At 48.1% G+C, this 25,990-nt stretch overlaps 2 protein-coding genes across 2 annotated transcripts in view; one reads left to right on the top strand and one right to left on the bottom strand.

Annotated features, from left to right (window-relative positions):
* LOC146402505 (zinc finger protein 586-like) overlaps nucleotides 1-25,990 on the bottom strand; it is a 48,786-nt gene that overhangs the window by 18,156 nt on the left and 4,640 nt on the right. The gene's annotated exons all lie outside the window — the stretch shown is intronic.
* LOC110261313 (uncharacterized) lies at nucleotides 66-8,479 on the top strand. The gene is given in 6 exon segments (XM_084962443.1): nucleotides 66-898; nucleotides 3,696-3,737; nucleotides 4,436-4,562; nucleotides 6,018-7,254; nucleotides 7,833-7,922; nucleotides 8,021-8,479. Coding segments are annotated over 6 exon segments (1,863 nt in total). The 5' UTR covers nucleotides 66-841; the 3' UTR covers nucleotides 8,331-8,479.

Here is a 25,990-nt window from a genome sequence, read left to right as displayed (position 1 = left end):
CCCAGATGATGCAGCCAATGAAAGCTTAGAAGAAGGACGGGGTGACTGCGTGCGCTTGTCGGGGCGGACTTCCGGCGTCCTGTCATGTATTGGGGTTTTGTGCAAGTTCCGCATCCAGGGCTTCCGCGTTGCTTGGTGGGCACTTGGGAAAAGGGAGGAAAGGGCTGGCGGAGAGGCTTAGGGATGATCCCTGCCCAGATTGATGCTGAGTCTCCCGGCCCCCACCCGGCCCGACTTCCAGCTCTGAAGATCAAACTCGAACGGAGGGGCGTGTAGGTCAGTTCCCTGCGGGTCAGCCCCAGAGTTCAGAGCAGAGGGCGGTCTCGGGAGAGTTGCCCTTTCAGCCAGGTGGCTGGGGTGCGGGTGAGAGTTGGCTGGGGCCGCCTGTGCACGGCTGGCAGGTGCACGGAGTCAGCACATTGGTGTCTTGTGTCGGGGCCAGAGGGTAGGAAGTGTCTCCCCTGGAACGTCAGCCTGAGCCGCTGGAATCCACGGATCGTTGTGAAAGGATGAGATGACCGTCTCCAGAGTTATAAGACAGGGTGCGATGTAGGCGGGGAGACTGCGGAGGAGACGACCACGATAGAACCAAGGAGAATTATGGTAGGGGCTGGACTAGGGTGGTTTCGGGACAGGGGAAATACGAAGAGATTCTCCTTCAAAGAAGGAGCAGTTGGATTCCCTCATTTGTAAAATACGATTGTAAGCAAAGGCGGGAATGAAACACCATCCCAAAGTTTTTGCCCGAATATCTGAAAAAGCACGTAGATGGGCAGGTTGCTGCAATGAGCAGGTTCGGGGAGTAAGATGGTGAGTTGTTCTTGGACATGTTGGTCCCAAGATGTTTCGAGATCACCATATGGTTCACCAAATGGAGACACTATACGTGGAGGAGAAGGTAAGAGTCTGGAGGCAGAGGAAGGAGGCGGGATGGGAGACCTCAAAGGAGTGGCGGGTGTGGACGGGCCAGGGCGTGGGATTGAGGAGGCACTCTTAGGACTGTGACTTGAGATGGACCCTGTGGTGAGGGAGGGCAGGAGATGGGGGGCAGGTGTCCGCATCCCTGATGGGCCACAGACAAGAGCAGGCCTGGCGCAGGAGGATCGTGGCCTGTGTGAAGAAAAGGAGGGCTGGACGGGACAGGGCGCTTCCCTGCAGTGGCGCCTGCAGTGTGTGCTGGTGTGGGTCCTCCACTTGCAGGCTCTGCTGAGCCCAGGGCCACTTGAGATAGAACAAGGGGAAGGCGGGCCAGGCTGGCGCAGCCACTGCGTCCTAGACCAGGGCCCTGCCACCTCACCTCCACCCCCGAGGGCCAGAGAGGTGGTCCCCTGCTTCAGTCAAGGGCTCCCCTGCTCCCTTTTGAGGCTGACTTAGTAGGTAGGCCGGGTTGCTGAATGGACTAATAGCTGACTTACCTGCTCAGTCCCTTCCACAGAGTTCATTAACTACGTGTATGAAACAGTAGTTCCTACTGTGGCTCAGCAGGTATCCATGAGAGGACAGGTTCAATTCCTAGCCTCGCTCAGTCTGTGGCGTAAATTGCAGATGGAGATGTGGCTCAGATCTGTTGTTGCTGTGGCTGTGCTGTAGGCCTGCAGCTGCAGCTCCATTTCAACCCCTAACCCAGGGAACTTCCATATACCGGAGGTGTAGCTGGTTTAAAAAAGAGTATGAAACTCTTTTTTTTTTTTTGGTCTTTTCTAGGGCTGCTCCTGTTCTCCTGTTGCATATGGAGGTTCCCAGGCTAGGGATCTAATCGCAGCTGTAGCTGCCAGCCTATGCCACAGCCACAGCAACTCGGGATTGGAGCCATGTCTGCAACCCACACCACAGCTCACGGCAATGCCAAATCCTTAACCCACTGAGAAAGGCCAGAGATCAAACCCGCAACCTCATGGTTCCCAGTCGAAATCGTTAACCACTGCGCCACAATGGGAACTCCTGTTTTTTTTTTGTTGTTTTTTTGTCATCTTTTCTAGGGCTGCACCCGCAGCATATGGAAGTTCCCAGGCTAGGGTCTAATGGGAGCTGTAGCCACTGGCCTACGCCAGAGCCACAGCAACACGGGATCTGAGCCTTGTCTGCAACACACACCACAGCTGATAGCAACGCTGGATCCTTAACCCACTGAGCAAGGCTAGGGATCGAACCCGCAACCTCATGGTTCCTAGTCGGATTCGTTAACCACTGAGCCACGATGGGAACTACGAAACATTTATTAATTTAAACATTAATTAGGAGTCCCCTGGTGGCTTCGTGGGTGAAGCATCTGACATTGTCGCTGCTCTGGCACTGGTTCCATCCCTGGCCCAGGAACTTCTGCATGCTATGGATGAGGCCAAAGGGGAAAAAAAGATTAAAAAAATAAATAGGCGGTCCCTATGTGCCTCATCAGGGTAGAAACCTGCCTAGTATCCATGAGGATGCAGGTTTGGTTCCTGGTTTGCTCAGTGGGTTAAGGGTGCAGAGTTGGGAGTTCCCGTCGTGGCGCAGTGCTTAAGGAATCCGACTAGCTACCATGAGGTTGCGGGTTCGGTCCCTGCCCTTGCTCAGTGGGTTAAGGATCCGGCGTTGCTGTGAGCTGTGGTGTAGGTTGCAGAGGCGGCTCGGATCCCATGTTGCTGTGGCTCTGGCGTAGGCTGGCAGCTACAGCTCCGATGCGACCTCTAGCCTGGGAACCTCCATATGCCGCAGGAGCGGCCCAAGAAATAGCAAAAAGACAAAAAAAAAAAAAAAAAAAAAAGGATGCAAAGTTGCCACAAGCTGCATCATATGATGCAGATGCAGCTCAGATCCTTTGTTGCCCTGGCTGTGGTACAGGCCGGCAGCTGCAGCTTTGATTACGTCCCTAACTCATGAATTTGTATAGGCTGCAGGGGAGGCTCAAAAAAAACTAAGTAATATTCCTCAAAATACATACACACAGGCAATTAGAAATGATCCTATATACTCAATTAAATTTATGCAAACATTTGTAATTGGCTCTGCGTTGAATTACCTCTAGATATTTGGTTACAATGTAAAGTTTTATTTATGGCCACCTCTGAAATCTTAAAAAGAAGTGAAAATTTAAGACCTCACATTTCAAAATGCTATCACTTCATTTGCGCTGAAAATACAAACAAGTTCCCATTGTGGCTCAGTGGGTTAGGAACCCAACTACTATTCATGAGGATACAGATTCCATCCCTGGCCCTGCTTAGTGAGTTAAGGATCTGGTATTGCCACAATCTATGGTGTAGGTCACAGACGTGGCTCATATCTGGTGTGGCTGTGGCTGTGGTGTAGACTGGCAGCTATGTCTCTGATTTGACCTCTAGCCTGGGAACTTCCAAATGCTTCTGTTGCGCCCCCCCGCCCACTCGAACACACACACAAAAAAAGCAGAGAAAAAAATGTGTACACAACTGTGGACTCTGTGGACAGTCATAGTTGATACATGGTATGAATTCCTTCCATTAGATACTAACGTGAGCCCCATGAGGTTGGAAGCATTTTATCCCCGTAAGCCTTTACTTTCCCCTGAAGCTCAGGGAGTCCTTCTCCAGGGTCACCCAGCTGCTAAGAGGCAGTACTGTTTTCTGAGAAACTGAGCTGAGGCTGTCAGCTGCGGTCCAGGGCAAGGAAGGGTGGCCCAGCTCGGCTGTAGGGTCCTACATTGTTACCTGTGTCTCATGGCTTCCTTCTTCCCCCAGGGCCCCATGGCAGCGGCAGAAATGCTTACGGACCCTGAACAGGTGAGTGGAGGGTCACCCTGCTACTCAGGCCCCCAGGGAAGGGTAGTGTCCCACGACCTGTGTCCCTTCTCCTGCGTCTGTAGACCTCGTGCTTTCCCCAGGCCTGGGGTCCTGTATTTAGTCTCAGGTATTCTGGAACAGTTCCGTTTCTGACACCTGATGGGGTGAGACGAGGCAGGGCCTCCTGACCACCGGACGCAGAAGGTTCACACAGCTGCAGGTGAGACCTGGCGGGCAAGTTCAGGGAACTGCAGGTCTCTGTTACATCTGGTGGAAATGGGAGCTGGGGGAGCAGGACACAGGTCTCAGATCTCAGAGAGGTCCTGGTCCCCCAAGCTCAGGTTGGTGGGTGGTGGGTGAGTTTGAAGCAGAGGAGGAAGGTGCCATGACCCAGGTTTGGACGGGCTTCCTCTGGCTGCAGGTTGGAAAAAGGCGGGGAAGGGGTGGGGGAGAGTAGAGGCAGGAATACCTGGGGGCTGTTGCCCACAGGGCCTGGTTCCTGCCCTGGGCTGATGAGCAGGGGAAGTACTGGCTTGGGGGTGAGAGTGATCACGGAGCAGGTTCAGGGTGTGGGCTCTGGGCCTGGCCGTTCGCTTAGCCCTGTAACTCACGGCTGGCAGGTGGATGAATGCAGAATCCACAGAAGGACAGTTAAAAGCAGAAGCTGTTCATGAACCACACTCTTCCCGTTCTGGCAGGGCCGTGTGGTCTTTGAGGACGTGGCCATATCTTTCTCCCAGGAGGAGTGGGGGCTCCTGGATGAGGCTCAGAGACGCTTGTACCATGCCGTGATGACGGAGATCTTGGCACTTTTGACCTCACCAGGTAAGGTGTGCACTCTCGGCCTGTGTCCTGGGCTGGGCTCTGTCCTCCTCACGCTGAGGCCATGGGTCCCCCTGCCTTCCAGTCTCCTGGCCCCTGTGGTGTTGGTGCCGGGGCTGGATCATGTGTACAGGGTCATCCTTCTCCCCAAGCAGCCCCGTCTCTCCTACTCTGAATGCTCGTGAGACGGGACTGAGGGGTCAGAAATCTGGATCTGGTCTCAGACGCCCTCAGCCTGGCCTGTCCCCGGGTGAGTCACTCGGTCTAGATGCTTGGAACTTGGTGCCGAGGGCGTCCCCTTCTCTTGCTGACATTCCTTTCAGGCACCAACCTAACTGCTCATTTGGGGACCACAGGTTGTTCCCCAGTCTCCCCTGTGAAGGTCTTATGATTTCAGGATGGTGGGTGTCCTGTGTTTGATCTTGTCTGCATGTGGGCTGGCCTCTCCCTTTCCTGTCTCTCACCCAGGACTGGCCTCTCTCAGGTGCCACGTCAGTGCTCACCTGGGGCAACGGGGCAGCCCCTGGGTACCTGCTAGTGTGGGTTTTACAACATCAGTGGCCAGAGATGTTCAAAAGTGCACGACTTTGTTGCAGGGTGGCTGGGAAAGGGTGTGGACAGGGCTGGGTCCTGTGTTCCCTGTTGGTTGATGGTGAACCACCTCATTTCTGCCTTTTCTTCCCCATTTTTGTTTCTTCTGCCACACTGCACGCACACCAGTGTGGCCCTGACTTGTCACATGTTCTGTCTCATTGCTCCCTCTGCAGCGATGCTCGTTTGACTGTGTGTAAGGTGTTGTGACGTCTGCACGTATTCTCATTGCATTTCGTAGTCAGGTGTTTCTAGGTCTAGACACAGCCTCCTCCAAAGAGCTCACTAGTCCCCAGTAGCCACAGGTGTGTTGAGAGCCATCTGCAGAGCATTGACGTGCAGTCCTGTCGCTCCCCCCCGGCTACGGTCTGAATGTTTATGTCGCCCCAGAGTTTATCTTTTGCAAACCTCCTGCCCAGGGCGACAGTGTTAGGAGGTGGGGTTCGGGTTTATCAGGGGCCTGGTCATGGAGGCAGAGTCTTCATGAGTGGGGGTCCGTGCCCATATGATAGGACCACACACAGCTTCCCAGCTCCTCCTCTGTGCGAGGACACAGGGAGACGTCTGCCACCCAGAGGAGTGCAGACTGGCCTCGGGTTCCAGCCTCTGCAAGTGGGAGAGAGATTTCTGTTCTTCAGAGGCCAGCCTGTCTGTAGTACTTTGTATAGCTGCCCAAACAGACCGAGAGTGTACCTCTTTCTCCTCTCCTGACCTGTGTCAGGGCTCTCTCATCATGGGAGCTGCCCAGGTCCATCTCAGCACAGCAGGCCCTCCTGTCGTGGGCTCTGGTCCTGGGTGTGTCACTTCTGATCCGCTGCCCTTCCCACCAGAATCACCATGCACTTCACCAGCATTTCTCTGCCACAGGTTGTTGGCATGGAGCCCAGGATGAGGAGGCACGATCTGAGCAAGCTCTTTCTGTGGCAGTGTCACCAGCCAGGACTCCAGAGCCAGATCCATCCACGAGGACGGCCCGGCCATGTGAGATGTGTGACCCACTCTGCAAATGCCTTGTGCGCCTGCCCAAGCAGGATGGAATGTACCCTGATCGAGGGCCACACGTTGGTGTGACAAACCTTTTCCAGCAGGAAAAGCATCAGGTTAGAGATAAACTTTCCAGAAGGGATGAGGGGCAGCCTTCCTGTCTGACAAAGAGCAGCATTCACATAGCAGATGGGACCTCGACATGCACAGGAGATGGGAAGGACCTCCCAGGCATCACAGGCCTCCTGCAGCAGCCGGGCCCTCACAGTGTGGGGAAGCCACACAGGGACACTGCGTGTGGGGACGCCTTTGGTGGTGGACAGCGTGACTACAGGTGCACTCAGTGTGGGAAAGCCTTCAGCCGAGAAAAGATACTTGTTGAGCACCAGAAAATCCACACTGGTGTAAGGCCTTATGAGTGCAGCAGCTGTGGGCTGGCCTTTGTTCGAAAGTTTCACCTTGTTCAGCACCAGAGAATCCACACTGGAGAAATGCCTTTTCAGTGCAGTGAATGCGGGAAATGCTTTAGGTACAACTCCACACTCATTAGTCATCAGAGAGTTCACCGTGGTGGAGTAAGGTCTTATGAGTGCAGCAAATGTGGGGAATTCTTCAAATACAATGCCAATTTTATGAAACATCAGCGAATTCACAATGGAGAAAGGCCTTATGAGTGCAGAGAATGTGGAAAGTTTTTCAGGTACAACTATCGATTGGTAAGACATGGCCGAGTTCATACTGGAGAAAGGCCCTACGAGTGCAGTGAATGTGGGAAATTTTTCAGGTACAGTTCCACATTCATTAGACATCAGAGAGTTCACACTGCAGAAAGGCCATATAAGTGTAACGAATGTGGGAAAACATTTAGGTACAACTCCACACTCATTAAGCACCAGAGAGTTCACACTGGAGAAAGGCCTTATGAGTGCAGTGAATGTGGGAAATTCTTTCGGTACACCTCTACCCTCATTAGACATCAAAGAATTCATACTGTAGAGAGGCCCTATGAGTGCAGCTTGTGTGGGGAATTCTTCAGGTGCAAGTCCAAGCTTATTAAACATTGGCAGATTCACACTGGAGAAAGGCCTTCTGAGTGCAGTGAATGTGGGAAATTCCTTAAGCATAACTCCACACGCAATAAACATCAGAAAGTTTACAGAGGAGAAAGGCCTTATAAGTGCAGTGAATGTGGGAAATTCTTTTTTTTTTTTTTTTGTCTTTTGTCTTTTTTGTTGTTGTTTTGTTGTTGTTGTTGTTGTTGTTGCTGCTGCTATTTCTTGGGCCGCTCTCGCGGCATATGGAGGTTCCCAGGCTAGGGGTTGAATCGGAGCTGTAGCCACCGGCCTACGCCAGAGCCACAGCAACGCGGGATCCGAGCCGTCTCTGCAACCTACACCACAGCTCACGGCAACGCCGGATCATTAACCCACTGAGCAAGGGCAGGGACCGAACCCGCAACCTCATGGTTCCTAGTCGGATTCGTTAACCACTGCGCCACGACGGGAACTCCGAATGTGGGAAATTCTTTAAGCATAACTCCACACTCAATAAACATCAGAAAGTTTACAGAGAAGAAAGGCCTTATAAGTGTAGTGTATGTGGAAAATTCTTCAGGTATAATTCTGTATTCATTAAACATCAGAGAGTTCACCCTAGGGAACAGCCTTGTGAGTGCAGTGAATGTGCAAAATTCTTTAGGTACACATCCACACTCATTAGACATCAGAGAATTCATACTATAGAGGGGCCTTATGAGTGCAGCTTGTGTGGAGAATTCTTTAAGTACAAGTCCAGGCTTGTTAAACATTGGCAAAACCATCCTGCAGGTACCACTGCAGACTCATCATACATAAGTGCAGTGACTGTGGGAAATTCTTTCAGTATAGCTCCAACCTTGTTACACACTGGAGAAATCACACTGGAGAGAGGCCTTATGAGTGCAGTGAATGTGGGAAAGCCTTTAGCCACAAGAGTATACTTGTTCAACATCAGAAAACCCATATTCAAGAAAGGCCTCATGAGTGCAGTAAAGGTTAGAAAGCCTTCACTAGGAAATTCCACCTCATTCATTACCAGAAAGTCCACAATGAAGATGAAGTGGGTGCCTTTAATGTGGAGAATTCTTCAAATACAACTCAACCTTATTAAACAGAGTTCACAGTCATAAAAACCTTACCAGCTCAGAGAATGTGGTAAATTCTTTAGGTACTACCCCAAACTCCCTACACTGGAGAAGCAACTTATCAGCTGATATTGGCGTGGGTCTTATGAGTATAGAAAATATTAGAAACTGTTGGTACAGCTCCCCCCTCATAGTATACCAAGAGTTCACACTGAAGGAACGCCTTCTGAGTGCAGTGAATGTAGCTGAATCTTTACGTGCAACTTTAGCCCCAGTATACATCAGAGATTTCATGGTGGAGAAAGACCTTAGAAGTGCAGTGAATATGGGCTTATGTACAAGCACTACTTCCACATCACTCAGCATCAAAAAGTTCACACCAGAGGGAGAAGTGCAAATGGGGAAAGACTTCACAAAACGCCTGCTCCAATCCTTAAGAACTAATCCTTTTTTAAATAAATATGCTTGGTTTTTTTTTTTGTTTGTTTTGTTTGTTTTGTCTTTTTATGACCGCTCCCAAGGCATATGGAGGTTCCCAGGCTAGGGGTCTAATCGGAGCTGTAGCTGCTGGCCTACACCACAACCACAGCAATGCCAGATCTGAGCCACGTCTATGACCTACACCACAGCCACAGCAATGCCAGATCCGAGCCACATCTGTGACCTACACCACAGCTCATGGCAGTGCCGGATCCTTAACCCACTGAGCAAGGCCAGGGATTGAACCCGTAGCCTCATGGTTCCTAGTTGGATTCGTTTCCACTGCACCACATTGGGAACTCCAAAAAAAAATATTTTTGATTGTGAGAAAATAGTTGTAACAAAGTGTACCATCAACCTTTCTTCCACTGCTTCTGCATCATATGAAAGATCCCAGGCCTGGGATGGAACCTGTGCCACAGCATCGACTTGAGCCACAGCAGTGACAATGCTGGCTCCTTAATCACTAGGCTACCAGGAAACTCCAGCAGTAAATCTTTTTTTTCCTACCTTTTTAAGAGTTTTGTATGTTTAAAAATTCACACGTTTGTGCAGCTCATCTCCAGAATTCTTTACATCTTGCTCAAATGAAACTGAACACCCATCAAACAACATCTCTTCCTCTACCCTCCATAGTGGACCTGTCTATGAATTTGGTAACTCAGTACTCTTTATGTAAGTGTAATCTATACATTTTTCATCTCTCTGTGACTTGTTTATTTAGCTTAACTTCCCCAGGTTGAAGTATTTGTCAGAATTTCCTTATATTTTTTCTTTTTCAGCCACACTCGTGACATATGGAAGTTCCTGGGCCAGGGATCAAATCCAAGCCCCAGATGCAACCAAGACCACATCTGCACCAATGCTGTATCCTTAACCCACTGCACCAGGCCGGGAATGGAACTGTCCCCTGCACAGACACAAGCCAGATCAATAACCCCCTGCACCACAATGAGAACTCCAGGACTTCTTTCTCTTTTTAGGAGTCAGAATTGACTCACCTAAGACATCAGACAGGGTACTAATGGAGTCAGTACTACTTTGCCAGATTTTATAATATTTGTAGAGGAAGAGAGAGAGATTTTACATGGAATCTTTACTATGAGGTACAGTGAGATACTGAAACACATTAAACTGCATTTATTAAGAATGTAAAATGTATCTTCATGTATGTGTGCACAATGGCACCATCACCAAAGTCATGGTAATGAACATGTACAGATAGAGTTTCCTACTAGCCCCTGTGTAGTCTTTTTCTGTCAGCCCTAGCCACCTGCCGTCTCTACGTAGACACTGAACTTTGTATTTTCTAGATTTTTTTTTTTTTAATGGCCACACCTGCAGCATTTGGAAGTTCCTAGGCCAGGAACTGTACCCCCACCTCTGCAGCAGTCATTTTTTTTTGTTTCGCTTTTGTTTTTGCCTTTTTGCCTTTTCTAGGGCCACTCCCATGGCATCTGGAGGTTCCCAGGCTAGGGGTCCAATCAGAGCTATAGCCACCAGCCTATGCCACAGCCACAGCAACGCAGGATCCGAGCCACATCTGTGACCTACACCACAACTCATGGCAATGCTGGATCCTTAACCCACTGAGCGAGGCCAGGGATCGAACCTGCAACATCATGCTTCGCAGTCGGATTCGTTAACCACTAAGCCACAACGGGAACTCCTGCAGTCAGATTATTAACCCACTGCTTCATGGTGGGAATTCCTTGGATTTTATATAAATGGAATCCCACAGTTACTCTTGTATGGCTGCTTTCACTAAATGCATCAATATATATATTTAATATTATCCATCTTGTGCATGCAACAGCATGGCTTCAAATAAGTATAAGCAAGGCCCTATTATATACTAGAGCTGCATGCTCTGACAATCACTCTGAGAAAAAGGTGTTAAAAGTGGGAGTTTCCTGGTGGTCAGTGGGTTAAGGATCTAGCACTGTCACTGCAGTGGCTTGGGTCACTGCTGTGGTGCAGGTTCGATCCCTGGCCCAGGAACTTCCACATGCTGTGGGGTGTGGGAAGAAATCTTCCTAATGTATTTTCTAAGCCCTAAGGAAACTATAAGTTGGGAAAGCGCTTTTTCGTGCTGATGTGGGACTTAGCCATGAGTAACTGTAAGTGAGGGGCTGGAGGGAACTGGCTCCGCAAGTCATGCATTCACCGAGAGGACATGGTGTTGACTTTGGAAAACCGGGTCAGCTCAAGTCAGAAGACTGCTTGAGCAGGCACTGACTGATCCTCGAGATGCTATGCATAGGAGGTCCCGTCGTGGCACAGTGGTTGACGAATCCGACTGGGAACCATGAGGTTGCGGGTTCGATCCCCGGCCTTGCTCAGTGGGTTAAGGACCCGGCGTTGCCATGAGCTGTGGTGTAGGTTGCAGACGCGGCTTGGATCCCACGTTGCTGTGGCTGTGGTGTAGACCGGCGGCTACAGCTCCAATTAGATCCCTAGCCTGGGAACCTCCATGTGCCACAGGAGCGGCTCCAGAAAAGGCAAAAAGACAAAAAAAAGAAAAAGATGCTATGCATAGATAGCTGACGCCAGCCTTATCATGCCCTTGAGACACAGAATGTTGGAGTAAAGGTCAGAGTTCAAATACAATGTGACTGGATGGAGGCAGAGGGCCTTGGGGTTTCTATTTTCTCACATTTTTTATATTCCTGAGAGCACAATAAAGAGGATGAGGCATCATCATTTGAGGCTCTTGATCCATGAGGTCCTGAGCACCCCCTCCAGCCCATCTTTAAACTTTACTTGGTCTATATGTATTTCTCTGTCGCTATTTAACATTTCTTTTTTTTTGTTTGTTTTTTTGTTTTTTTGCTATTTCTTGGGCCGCTCCTGCGGCATACGGAGGTTCCCAGGCTAGGGGTCTAATTGGAGCTGAGGCCACCAGCCTACGCCAGAGCCACAGCAACGCAGGATCCGAGTCGCGTCTGCAACCTACACCACAGCTCATGGCAACGCCGGATCGTTAACCCACTGAGCAAGGGCAGGGATCGAACCCGCAACCTCATGGTTCCTAGTCGGATTCGTTAACCACTGCGCCACGACGGGAACTCCCTATTTAACATTTCTTAAGCTTTGCAGCGCCCACCCTTTACCCCCCCACACCCCCCCACCCCTGTTCGCTGGGCTGGTCTTGGCAAGAGCCGCCCAATGTGGGGCACGGAAGACAAGGACTGCAATGACAGCGGAACAGAATTTACGGGAGCACCGCAGAGCCTTGAGAGGAAAAAGAAGGGAGGCCTCTGAAAATTCCTGCCAGTAAGTCAAATAAGCTCTCAGGTACATTCGGGGAAATAATGGGAAATAATGTTGGGTCTGAAATACATAGACCTTACTTCTGCACTTTAGGGCAGCTCCTGAAGGCAGGTGGAGCAAAAACAAATAAAAGTAGATTTTTGGCTGGAATCTAATATACAGCACAAATGAACATTTCCACAGAAAAGAAAATCACAGAGTTGGAGAATAGACTTGTGGCTGCCCGGGGGAGAGGGAGGGAGTGGGAGGGATGGGGAGCTTGGGGTTAATGGATGCAAACTGTTGCTCTTGGAATGGATTTACAGTGACAGCCTGCTGTGTAGCATTGAGAATTATGTCTAGATCCTTACATCGCAACACAATAGGAGGAAAAAGTATGTATATATGTGTGTGTAACTTGGTCCCTATGCTGTACAGTGGAAAATAATAATAATAATAATTTTTTTAAAAAGTAGATTGTTGGAATTATTACAGACAATTGAGAAACACTGTACTTGGTTTCCAACTTTGGGAATGTTAGACTTGAAAACATGGGGAAAAGTTGGCAGTGCATTTAAAAAGTTATATAGTAAAGAAGTTCCTATGCCCAGTATTGATCTGGTCAACCCGGGGGTTGGTTAAATCGGTACTGGAGGCTTTGCAGACCCCTGAATGTTCAGATGACAGTCAGGATGAGGATTCTGTACACCCAAGAGGGGAGCCCGAATATGTGGTCCCTGAAAAGGCTGCTCAGCGGGAAGTATTTAATTTGGAACCAACAGCTCCAGTCATGAATTTCTTCTGCCTCCTCCTCCTCCTGTGACTTTGGTTAAACCAAAGGGTGGAGCGCTGGCATTTCCAGCAGTGTTGGAAGGTCCACCAGCAACTGGAAAACCTATTCTTCCTTCCATTCAAAAGGACATTTTGCAGGCAAGACAGGAAGGTGACTTAGATGCAATGCAGGTGGCCTTCCCAGTCACTATTCATCAAAGAGCGGCTCCTGCGGTAGATCCTGACAATCCAAATGGAGTTTATGGGGCAGTGCAGGAGGCATTTCTGTTCAAAATATTAAAGGAATTGAAACAATCTGTTTATAGTTATGGCGTAAACTCCCCATTTCCTATGGGAATAATTCAGGGACTAGCAGAAGGTAAGAGACTAATTCCCACCGATCGGGCGACTCTAGCACATACAGTATTGGCTCCTGGAGAATTTCTGCAGTTTAAAACATGGTGGCATGATCATGCTGAGACTATGGCTGCCCATAATCAGACTAGAAAAATTCCTGTCTCTTTGGATCAGTTAACAGGAGTAGGCCACTGGGGACGTGTACAGGAGCAGGTTCTTAGGGAGGATATTGCCACTGAGCAAGTTATGAGATGCTGCCTACGAGCCTGGGAAAAGATTGAGGCTCAAGTCCATGTTCCAACTTCATTTCAGAAAATTATACAAAGGCCTAAAGAAGCTTATACTGAATTCATAGCCCGCCTCCAGGAGGCCATTAGATGGCAGGTCACCAATGCAGAAGTGGTTGATACTATTTTGCCATTGATGGCATTCGAAAAGGCGAATACTGATTGTAAAAGGCCATGGGAAAAGTTAAAGGGAAGGGAACATTAAATGGTTATGTGTGGATTATGTCAGGGAGTTGGAACAGGAAGCTTTAAGGCCACAATGACGGCTGAAGCAATGGCAGGCCTGAAACTAAAAAAACCAATTTTCAGGAAAGTGTTTTAATTGTGGAAAGCCCGGACACACAAAGAAACGATGTCGACAAAAAGCGAGGATGCCCAATTATAATAACAGTGGTCCAGTTCAAAGCCAGTCCAGAGGACAGAAACAACCTTGGCTATGCTCAAGGTGCAGAAAGGGATGTCACTGGTCTAGCCAGTGCCATTCTGCTTTCCATAAAGGTGGCACCCCCTTAATGGGAAACTCCCAGAAGGGCCAGCTCCTAACCCCATTACCCAAGGGAGGCTTCCCCATCGAAAATCAAGCCAGACAATCTCCGTGCTCTGAAACGCATTGGAACTATCCCCTGCCACAGAGGAAGTGCAGCAATAGATCTCCCTTGTGTGAAGGATCAGATCGTGATGCCTAGTGATATCCCCATTCTTATTAAGACAGGGATCACTGAGCCTTTACAAAAAGGAATGGCAGGATTAGTGCTGGGAAGATCTAGACTCATCTCACAATACCTCTCCATCCAGAGGATAAGGGGGTACGAGTACATACTGGAGTGATAGATTGTGATTATCAAGGAGAAATTCAAGCAGTGGTTTCCACCAGAGTTCCATGGAAAATAAAGAAAGGGGATAGAATAGCCCAATTATTGATCCTACCATACTGCAAAGTAGGAAATTCAGATATAGTGCAAGGGAAAAAAGGGCTTTGGGAGCTCAGGATGAATAGGAGTTTTTCTGTCTGAGAAAATTCTCGAACAACGGCCAACTTGTAATATAACATTAAATGGCAAAGTTTTTATGAGTTTGCTTGATCCCGGAGCAGATGTCTCAATCATCAGCCGGCATCACTGGCCTCGTAACTGGCCTACTGACCCCACTGACATTGATGTAACTGGATTAGGGAAAGCTCAAGGACTGTTGCAAAGCTTGTAAATATTACCTTGCACTGGGCCTGATGGGCAGCCAACTAAGTTACAGCCACACACAGCAGATCTGCCCATCAATTTATGGGGAAGAGACCTTTTACAACAATGGAATGCAGAAATTCATATCCCTCCATTCGATAAATACATCCACAAAGTCAGAACATGCTTTTGAAACAAGGTTATCAACCTGGACTTGGCCTGGGGAAATACCATTAAGGAAGGGCGTATCCTACTGAGACACACACAAAAAAGTATAGGTCAGGTCTTGGATATCAGCCTTTTCAATAGAGGCCACTGCTTGTAAAAGTGATGTCCCCTCTGCTGAGCCTTTACGATTGAAATGGAAAACCGAGGAGTTCCCATCGTGGCGCAGTGGTTAACGAATCCGACTAGGAACCATGAGGTTGCGGGTTCGGTCCCTGCCCCTGCTCAGTGGGTTAACGATCCGGCATTGCCGTGAGCTGTGGTGTAGGTTGCAGAGGCGGCTCGGATCCCGCGTTGCTGTGGCTCTGGCGTAGGCCAGTGGCTACAGATCCGATTCAACCCCTAGCCTGGGAACCTCCATATGCCGCAGGAGCGGCCCAAAGAAATAGCAAAAAGACAAAAAAAAAAAAAAAAGAAAGAAAAAAGAAAACTGAGACACTGGTTTGGGTTGAGCAGCGGCCTCTAACTAGAGAAAAGCTAGATAAGTTGAAGGAGCTCACTGCTGAACAATTAGCTAAAGGACATACAGAAGAGTCATTTAGTCCTTGGAATTCTCCAGTTTCTTAATGTTTCCCATTAAGAAAAATTCAGGAAAATGGCCGTTGTTGACAAATCTTAGAGGGTAAATGCAGTTATTCCACCTATGGGGGTGTTACAACCTGGCCTTCCATCTCCTAGTGTGATCCCTGCCGATGGGCCGCTAATAGTTATTGATTTGAAGAATTTCTTTTTCACAATACCTCTCCATCCAGAGGATAAAGAAAAACTTGCATTTTCAGTGCCTTTCTTAAATAACAGCCCCAAGAAAGAGATTCCAATGGAAAATGTTGCCTCAAAGCAAGTTAAATAGCCCTACAATATGCCAGTATTTTGTGTCCCGGGCTATAAACCAGTCCAAAGAGAATTTTCAGATTGTTACACTGTTCATTAAATGGATGATGTTCTTTGTGCAGCTCCCTTAAAGGAACCGATCTCGACGGTGTATAAAGCTTTACAATTAGGAGTTCCCGTCGTGGCGCAGTGGTTAACGAATCCGACTAAGAACCATGAGGTTGCGGGTTCGGTCCCTGCCCTTGCTCAGTGGGTTAAGGATCCGGCATTGCCGTGAGCTGTGGTGTAGGTTGCAGACGCGGCTCGGGTCCCGAGTTGCTGTGGCTCTGGCGTAGGCCGGTGGCTACAGCTCCGATTCGACCCCTAGCCTGGGAACCTCCATATGCCGCTGGAGCGGCCCAAGAAATAGCAAAAAAAAAAAAAAAAGCTTTACAATTATGTCTTGATCAAGCAGTTTTAATGATAGCTCCTGAGAAAGTCCAATCTGAAAGTCCATATCAATATTTAGGGACAATAGCAGAAAGTAGAACTTAGAAAAGATCAAATACAGACATTAAATGATTTGCAGAAATTATTAGGGGATATTAATTGGCTTTGACCCTGTACAGGGACACCCATCTATGAGACATCCAATTTGTTTGCTCTGCTATGGGGAGACTCAAAGATAAAGAGCCCGAGAACACTGACCTGAGAGGCCTTAAAGGAATTAAAATTGATCGAAAAGAAAATACAGACTTCTTGGGAGTTCCCATCGTGGCTCAGTGGTAACAGCACAGCTCCGATTAGACCCTAGCCTGGGAACCTCCATATGCTGCGGGTGCAGGCCTATAAAAGATGACAAAAAAAAAAAAAAAAAAAAAAAAAAGAGAGAGGAGTTCCCATCGAGGCGCAGTGGTTAACGAATCCAACTAGGAACCACGAGGTTGCAGGTTCGATCCCTGGCCTTGCTCAGTGGGTTAAGGACCCGGCGTTGCCGTGAGCTATGGTGTAGTTCGAAGATGGGGCTCGGATCCTGTGTTGCTGTGGCTCTGGCGTAGGCCAGACCCCTAGCCTGGGAACCTCCATATGCTGTGGGAAGCGGCCCTAGAAAAGGCAAAAAGACGCTATGCATAGATAGCTGAGGCCAGCCTTATCGATGCCCTTGAGATACAGAATGTTCAAGTAAAGGTCAGAGTTCAAATACAATGTGACTGGAGGCAGAGGGCCTTGGGGTTTCTACTTTCCCACATTTTTTACATTCCTGAGAGCACAATAAAGATGATGAGGCATTCGAGGCTCTTCATCCTTGAGGTCTGGAGTCCCCGGTCCGATCTTTAAACTTCACTCTGTCGACATGTCTTTCTCTTGTCGCTGTTCAACATTTCTTAAGCTTGGCGTTCCCGTCATGGCTCAGTGGTTAATGAATCTGACTGGGAACCATGGGGTTGCAGGTTCAATCCCTGGCTTCGCTCACTGGGTTGGGGATCTGGCGTTGCCATGAGCTGTGGTGTGGGCCGCAGATGCGGCTTGGATCCTGAGTTGCTATGGCTGTGGTGTGGGCTGGTGGCTACGGCTCCGATTGGACCCCTAGCCTGGGAACCTCCATATGCCACAGGTGCAGCCCTAGAAAAGACAAAAACAAAAAAACATTTCTTAAGCTTTGCAGCACCCGTCCTTTGCCCTGTTTTCTGAGGTGGTCTCAGCAGTGGGGATGGCAAAACAAAGTGGGAAAATGAAGCTTAAATTAGTAAATTTAAATTCATTTCCTGGAGTTCCCATCGTGGCGCAGTGGTTAACGAATCCGACTGGGAACCATGAGGTTGCAGGTTCGGTCCCTAACCTTGCTCAGTGGGTTAACGATCTGGCGTTGCCGTGAGCTGTGGTGTAGGTTGCAGACACGGCTCTGATCCCGCGTGGCTGTGGCTCTGGCGTAGGCCGGTGGCTACAGCTCCGATTCGACCCCTAGCCTGGGAACCTCCATATGCCGTGGGAGCGGCCCAAGAAATAGCAAAAAAAAGGACAAAAAAGAAAATAAATTCATTTCCTTAGTAAATTATTACCTAAAAAAACTTTGAATCATCTGCCTAGTACACAGCTTCCACTGATATATCTTCCTAGATTTTTCTTATTTGACGTTTTTCTTGTACTGTCTTTCAGCTATGTCTTTGCGTCATAAAACTTCTTAGCACATTTTTTTATGATTAATCATGTTGTTGTGGTAAAATACACAAAGTTTATAACCTACCATATTTAAGTGTTCAGTGAAGTAACTTGGCAGGAAAGGGCATGTGATAATTCACTCTCCTTTACAGAAAGGCTTCAGATTTTGAAGGAAATCCCAGCTAGGAATAAATATCCCAATAAAAGTATTGTTTATTGTGTTCCCATTGTGGCTCAGCAAGTTAAGGACCTGATAATGTCTCTGTGACCTCGTGGATTCTATCCTTGGCCTCAATCAGTGGGTTAAGGATCCGGCGTTGCCACGAGCTGTGGTGTAGGTCACAGACTTGGCTCGGATCTGGTGTGGCTGTGGCTGTGGCTGTGGCTGTGGCCAGCAGCCGCAGCTCTGATTAGACCCCTGGCCCAGGAACTACCATATGCCAGAGCTGAAGCTGTAAAAATAAAAAACAGACAAACAAACAAAAAAAAGGAGTTCCCTTCGAGGGGCAGTGGAAACCATGAGGTTGCAGGTTCGATCCCTGGCCTCACTCAGTGGGTTAAGATCCAGCATTGCTGTGACCTGTGGTGTAGGTCGCAGACACAGCTCAGATCCCACATTGCTGTGGCTCTGGTGTAGGCCAGAGGCTACAGCTCCGATTGGACCCCAAGCCTAGGAGCCTCCATATGCCGTGGGTGCAGCCCTAAAAGGGCAACAGACAAAAAAAAAAAAAAAAAGAAGAAGAAAAGAAAAGAAAAAAAAAGTTGTCACTAGGTTGGAATAAAGTCACTAATTATCAAGACCTCTGCAGTCTCCTACATGCCATGTCTGGGGTGTTTTCTTGCACACTGAGGGTCATGAAACAGCCTCCAAAACCTCAGTCTACACGTATTTGACAAGGAACAAGATAGGTGACAGCTATGAATGGACAGAGAGTGTCATTGTGATATACTGTGTCCCTCTGTATAGATCTGGCAACTTGCTGTGTTTCACAGATGGAAATAACAGGTCCTGAACCTTTCTGGGCTTTTTTAGGCCCACTCTCCAAAGACGGGAGCGTCTCCTTTAAGAGTAAGCAAGTCCCCAACTGGAGTCAGGAATTCCTTTGCCCAGTGTTACTGTGGCTATGTCTTGCCTTAAAAAAAAAAAAAAAATTAAGGAGTTCCCATCATGGCACAGCAGGAACAAATACGACTAGGAACCATGAGGTTGTGGATTTGATCCTTGGCCTCACTCAGTGGGTTGAGGATCCAGTATTGCTGTGAGCTGCGTGCATACGTGGCTTGGATCTGGTGTTGCTGCGGCACAGGCCGGCAGCTACAGCTCTGATTAGAGTTCTAGCCTGGGAACCTCCATATGCCACAGGTGCTGCCCTAAAAAGACGAAAAATTAAAAAAAAAAATTGTTTGGCTGCACCTGTGGCCCTTGGAAGTTCCTGGGCCAGGTACTGAACCTGTGCCACAGCAGAACCCAAGCCACAACAATGACAACACCAGATCCCTAACCCACTGAGCCACCAGGGAACTCCCCCTTTGCATTTCATAGGCCAGGTTGGAAGTCACTTACTCTGTGAGAGACAGTGGGTAGTGGCAGTAAACCACATTACCCAGAAGTCTTTTTGGTGCCAGGTCACCCAGGTGGCACAGCCTTCTGGGTGGAGTAGTTTCCACTACCTGCCTTACCTGGGCCCTCTAAGAACATCGCTCATTGGTCATTCCGGGTTGTAGATAAAGGGCAAGGGAGGATGTGAGGGTCTGGGGAATGGAATTCTGGGGCCAAAAACCTGGTGGGGCTTTGCTGGCTCTTATAGGAGTTATACTCAGATTTCCTTGCAATGCAGCCTAGGTTACATCATAGAAATGTTTAGACCTGTTATTTCAGACCCCGTGAATCATGGCAAATTTCCAAAGACTGCACCTAGAAAGGGATGCCCCATCCCGTAATACTTTTTTTGTTTTTGTTCTTTTAAAGAACTTATTTTGTCTTTTTGCCTTTTCTAGGGACATTCCCATGGCATATGGAGGTTCCCAGGCTAGGGGTCTAATTGGAGCTGTAGCTGCCGGCCTACACCACAGCCACAGCAACTCACTCGGGGTCTGAGCCATGACTGTGACCTACACCACATCTCACGGCAACGCCGGATCCTTAACCCACTGAGCAAGGCCAGGGATTGAGCCTGCAACCTCATAGTTCCTAGTCAGATTCATTAATCACTGTGCCACGATGGGAACTCCGTAATGTTTGTTACTCGGCGTCCTCTCATAGCTGATGGCTCTCTTGATGCTTGTCAAAAACATGTATGCTCCCAGAGTTCCCTATTGTGTCTCAACTGTAATGAACCCAACTAATATCCAAGAGGATGTGGGTTCGATCTCTGGCTCTGCTCAGCGGGTTAAGGATCTGGCACTGCCATGGGCTGTGGTGTAGGTCACAGACACAGCTCAGATCTGGTGTGGCTGTCGTGTAGGCCAGCAGCTGCAGCTCTGATTTGACCCCTAGCCTCGGACCTTCCATATGCCGCTGGTGCAGCCTTAAAAATAAAAAAAAAAAAGTACACTCCTGCTTTTTATGTGTAGGTTCACTCAAGTGCACTATGAAGAGCCCCCAGACAGGGCTTAGGATAGGGAGCTTGGAGAAGGGATGTCTGCGGACACCAGAGCAGTTAGAAAGGGTTACAGCGTGTCCCTGGTTCCCACAGAAAACAACTGTCCTCCCCAGAAGAGTCAGTGGTGTGTTCTAACCTAGTGAACGATCTTACTATTAATACCAGATAACATTACTTCACATCTGAGATACACTCCCAATTCTTTTAAGAATGTGAAACCTGGAGTTCCCGTCGTGGCGCAGTGGAAACGAATCCAACTAGGAACCATGAGAGTGAGGGTTCAATCCCCAGCCTCACTCAGTGGATTAAGGATCTGGCGTTGCTGTAAACTGTGGTGTTTGTGGTGTAGGTCACAGACACAGCTCGGATCTGGTGTGGCTGTGCTGTAGGCCAGCAGCTGTAGCTCCTATTAGACCCCTAGCCTGGGAACCTCCATATGCCATGGGTGCGGCCCTAAAAAAAAAAAAAAAAAAAGACAAAAAGAACGTGAAACTTCTCAAAAAGATGAGGAACTTATCACATGCCATATTCTGCCAGGATAGTGTATTCCTTTCTGAAATCTGACCACGTGTGCAAAGGGGCCATCCTGTCCCTGACAAAAGGTTTGGGATTCCACGATTTCTTCCTGCTGGAAGATGGTTTCTCATTTCACTTGTAATTGCAGCAACAGCACTTGTAATTGCAGCAACAGCATCCACAGGAAGTTGGGATCATCTCTGGAAAAACCCTTGCTCAAGGTAGATCACTAAGTATTATTAATAATAACTTTGTAGTTTTTCAGTGAAAGTGGCAGAAATGATTCTCGAGAAATTTATTTGTTGACAGTGGGGGGAAAAGTTAAGAAATCAGTGAAGCTTGAGCAAGAGCCACTGAGTCAGAGAACGAAGCTGAGACGTAAAGCTTGCGGAAACCTTAGCCACACTCAAGAGTTTGGATCCAAAATGTGATTTATTTTTAATGCTTGAAAACATTATGCATTAATAGCTTGGAGAGAGAAGTAAATACAACACTTAAAAAGAGCTGCCGCGGTAAAATGAATAAAGAAGTTGTGCTGTTGTGTATTTACTGATCTACAAATGTTCAGTGAGTACAAGGTTTCTGGTGTGAGAGCAGGTGCATGACAGACATCGGGAATAGGACTGCAGCTGTTCTGTGTATACAGCACATGTCCTGTGTCCTGTATTGACACTGTTAGAACACCCTAAATATGCTGTATTTAGCTTCTAACAACATACTAGAAAAACTCAGTAGTTAGACCTATTTTTCTCTCAGGGTAACTGGCAATTAAATCACTTAGTGGCAACATTAGCTTATAAACACAGCCCCATAAATAAACCTTCAGAGCAATGCATTATGTTCTCTGCTGAGGGTTTGCCTAAGGAAGAACAAAAGAGGGAACTAAAATTTAAAGTGTTTATTTTTCGTAACGGGAAAGGCAAAGACCAAATTCCCAAATTCCAAAGTCTTGAACAAAAAACCACAGTTTTTGAGAGATAACTTCGGATGATCTTTGAAAGCCAGCCTGTTAAGAGCCTCACCCCAGCAAACTCAAGGTTCTGAAAATTCACAAATAATTGAGGAGTCCCAACTTTCTAAAATTCGGCCAATCAGTGTTCAGGCCCCCTAGGTGACAGCCAATCAGCAAGTACCTCAGTATAGCAACGCTGCTTCAGAAATACTGCTAGTCAACTAGTATTGAGCAGAGTAACACACTGGAGACGACCCATCCTGAAACACGCCCATTAATGAAAGTCGGCCAACTCCTGAAGGCAGCCTTCCCAAAAGCTTAAATGAGGGACACTGTCATATGAATGTGCTCTTGTTTTATTTTTTTTAGCTGCACTCATGGCAAGTTCCCACTCACAGAAGTTCTCAGGCCAGGGATCAAATCTGAGCTGTAGCTTCGACTTAGGCCACAACTGTGGCAACACCAATTCCTTAACCCACTGAACTGGCTGGGGAGTGAACCCGCACCTCCACAGCAACCCAAGCCACTAGAGGGACAATGCCAGATCCATGACCCATTAAGCCACAGCAAGAATCCCACTCTGGCTTTTTTTTTGTTTGTTTGTTTTTAGGGCCGCACCCAAAGCATATGAAAGTTCCCAGGCTAGGGGTCAAATCGGAGCTACGGCTGCTGGCCTACTCCACAGCCACAGCAACATGGGATCCAAGCCTTGTCTGTGACCTACAGCACAGTTCATGGCAACCCCGGATCCTTAACCCACTGAGTGAGGCCAGGGATGGAACCCTCATTGTCAAGGATCCAGTGGGGTTCGTTTTTGCTGAGTCACAACAGGAACTCCCAACTCTGGCATTTTTTGGAGATGACTGCCTGACTAGGGCTCTCCCTTACAGACATAAATTCCCTTTCTTAACTTATTTTTTGGTACCAGATATCACGTTCAGTTTATTGTTAGCTCACAAATTTGCAGACCTTTCAATGTTCAGCCTTCATTAATAGTTATGAGTTAGTCATGAGTTAGGACTTCCGACAAACTGACATCGATGTAGTGAGACTAACAGGCAATGTTTTCTTTTTTTTTTTTTTTGCCTTTTCTAGGGCCGCTCCTGTGGCATATGAAGGTTCCCAGGCTAGGGGTCGAATTGGAGCTGTAGCTGCCAGCCTACACCACAGCTACAGCAACATGGGATCCGAGCCGCGTCTGCGACCTACACCACAGGTCACGGCAACTCCGGATCCTTAACCCACTGAGCAAGGCCAGGGATCGAACCCGAAACCTCATGGTTCCTAGTCAGATTCGTTAACCACTGAGCCACAACGGGAACTCCAAGGTTTTCTATTCTTGTTGAACTTGCTACTATCTATTTTTTGTGCAAACTGAACACAAAAATGCCATAATGCAAGTGTAAATTTTGAAATGAGTTTCCCGAGAGTGGGTATTCATTAAACATGGTAAAAGTCCTCTTCGAGATCTTTGTATGATATGCATGTGCTGATTCAATATTAAAAATGATGGAGAGGAGTTCCCGTCATGGTGCAGTGGTTAATGAATCCGACTGGGAACCATGAGGTTGCCGGTTCGATCCCTGGCCTCCTCAGTGGGTTAGGGATCCAGCATTACTGTGACCTGTGGTATAGGTCACCAGTGCGGCTCGGATCCCGCGTTGCTGTGGCTCTGGCGCAGGCTGGCAGTTGTAGCTCCGATTCGACCCCTAGCCTGGGAACTTCCACATGCCTTGGGTGCAGCCCTAGAAAAGACAAAAAATAAAATAAAAATAAAAATAAAAATAAAAATGATGGAGAGAGGTAAATCAAGATTACTAACAGTTGAGCATGAGAGATGTATGATTTCCTCAAATAGTATCAAAGCAAGTGCAAAAATAATTTCAAAAAGGAGAAATTCAGATGAAGAATGTAAAATAGCTGTAAGGAGCTTCCTGCTGTCTCATCTGTCCTCCAGCTCACACTACCCTAGAGCCTTGTCTTCTTGCTCATCAATGTTCAGTGGATGAAAGGAACAAGATAAGCTGGGTGAATCCACTGCAGAGGGTGTTACAACCTGTTGTGTTTACTGTGAAAGCCCCACCCACCCACCCCCCGAGACTGTCTGCCTTCCAGTGTGGCACCCACACATGTCCCTGGGGCCTCGCTGCTCAGGATAACGAGAGTCTACCATGAGGACGTGGTAAATCAGCTGTGTTGTTTCTTGGCTTTTCCTTCTCAGTTTGACACTTGGGTTTTGTTATTAGTTCCCAGTTCTTTGAGATCCTTGGTGCATCAAGCCATTCCTTTTCACGCCTTTTTTGCGGTCCTTCGAGTTACTGCTTTTGCTGTGCTGTCTAAAAGTGTTTGTTGTGAGAAGCTGAATCCCAGGGTGGAACACAGGCACTGCCCCCGAAGCCCGTTGTGGAAGCCAGCCTCCCAGACCAGGGGTGAGCAGTTCTCACGATATTGGAGGCTACACGGACAAACTCTGCTCTGGGTCACCAATAAACTGACTTGGGTCTCCTTCCATCTTAAAATCTGTGTATTGAGAGCTGGGCTATAATCCACAAACCAAAGGAGAGTATTATTTTCTGTGGTATCCACATGCTAGGGGATCACTGTGAGTCTATGGGGTGAGGAGGCCAACCATCCGGTTAGGGGCCTGAGGCCCAACAAGCATTACCTTTGTACCGACCATTTCATATTCCCGCTACAACCTTAATTCCCATGCCTGTCTTTCTGCTACAGAATAGCATAACTGTACCTAGGATGATTTGGGCTTTCAATAGCTACTCGGGGGACACATAATTTGAACAAAAGGGTTAATTTTATTTTATTATTATTATTGCTTTTTAGGGCTGCACCCACAGCATACGGAGGTTCCCAGGCTAAGGGTCCAATCAGAGCGACAGCTGCCTGCCTACACCACAGCCACAGCAACATCAGATCTGAGCTGCATCTGCCGACCTACACCACAGCTCATGGCAACGCCTGATCCTTAACCCACTGATCGAGGCCAGGGATCGAACCTGAAAACCTCATGGTTCCTATTCAGATTCATTTCCACTGTGCCACAACGGGAACTCCCTGAACAAAAGGGTTAACTTTAAAGGCACCTTGGAAAACAAAGTTTGTAAGAATTCTCAGGCCAAACGGTATTTTTTTTTATTAGTATGGAGAGGCCTCCAAATTAAATTCTGAAATAAAAATGACATTGCTAGAAGAGTCTTTGGCCAAAACTAATGAATTAATGAGCAAGTCGACAAACTAGAGCAGAACCAAAGGAGACTCATTCCACTAGCAAATCCACCCTCTCTGTCCTCCAGCTGCCTCCCATATCCAGCTCTCTCTCCTCCCCCCGAGCCTTCTGACCCCTTCTCCCTCCTCTTTCCTTTGCTCAGACCCTTCCCAAGCCCCGGATCCACAGAATGCAACTGAGCAAAAGGGCCCACGGGCATGATGCACTGAAGCCAAACTGGCATTTATGTCAAAGTGACACTGGGAGACAAGTCTCAGACCCACTCCAACTTGGTCTTTTTTGGCCTACCCCACAGCCACAGCAACAGCAGATCTGAGCTACATCTGTGACCTACACCAGAGCTCACAGCAACCCTGGATCCTTAACCCACTGTGTGAGGCCAGGGATCAACTCTGCGGCCTCATGGATGCTAGTCAGATTCGTTTCCACTGAGCTGCAATGGGAATGCCCTCCAACCTGGTCTTTGAGTTAGGGGATTCTAAAGGGCAAAAACAACGATGCTGGGGTTAATCTTGTGACGTTTCTTTTTTTTTTTTTTTTTGTCTTTTGTCTTTTTGTTGTTGTTGTTGTTGTTGTTGTTGCTATTTCTTGGGCCGCTCCCGCGGCATATGGAGGTTCCCAGGCTAGGGGTTGAATCGGAGCTGTAGCCACCGGCCTACGCCAGAGCCACAGCAACACGGGATCCGAGCCGCATCTGCAACCTACACCACAGCTCACGGCAACGCCGGATCGTTAACCCAGTGAGCAGGGGCAGGGACCGAACCCGCAACCTCATGGTTCCTAGTCGGATTCGTTAACCACTGCACCACGACGGGAACTCCCTTGTGACATTTCTTAAGGTTCGGGAGTCAGGATGCCTATGAGTTATAAGTCGCTGGTGTGGTGCTCCAGGACCTGCAAGTTCT

This window comes from Sus scrofa, chromosome 6 (genome assembly GCF_054392235.1).
Source record: "Sus scrofa isolate SSC_HxYL_T2T_F1_AM1 chromosome 6, Sscrofa_HxYL_maternal_Yorkshire_Landrace_v2.0, whole genome shotgun sequence".
NCBI lineage: Eukaryota > Metazoa > Chordata > Mammalia > Artiodactyla > Suidae > Sus > Sus scrofa.
This window is presented reverse-complemented; position numbering and strand designations above follow the sequence as displayed.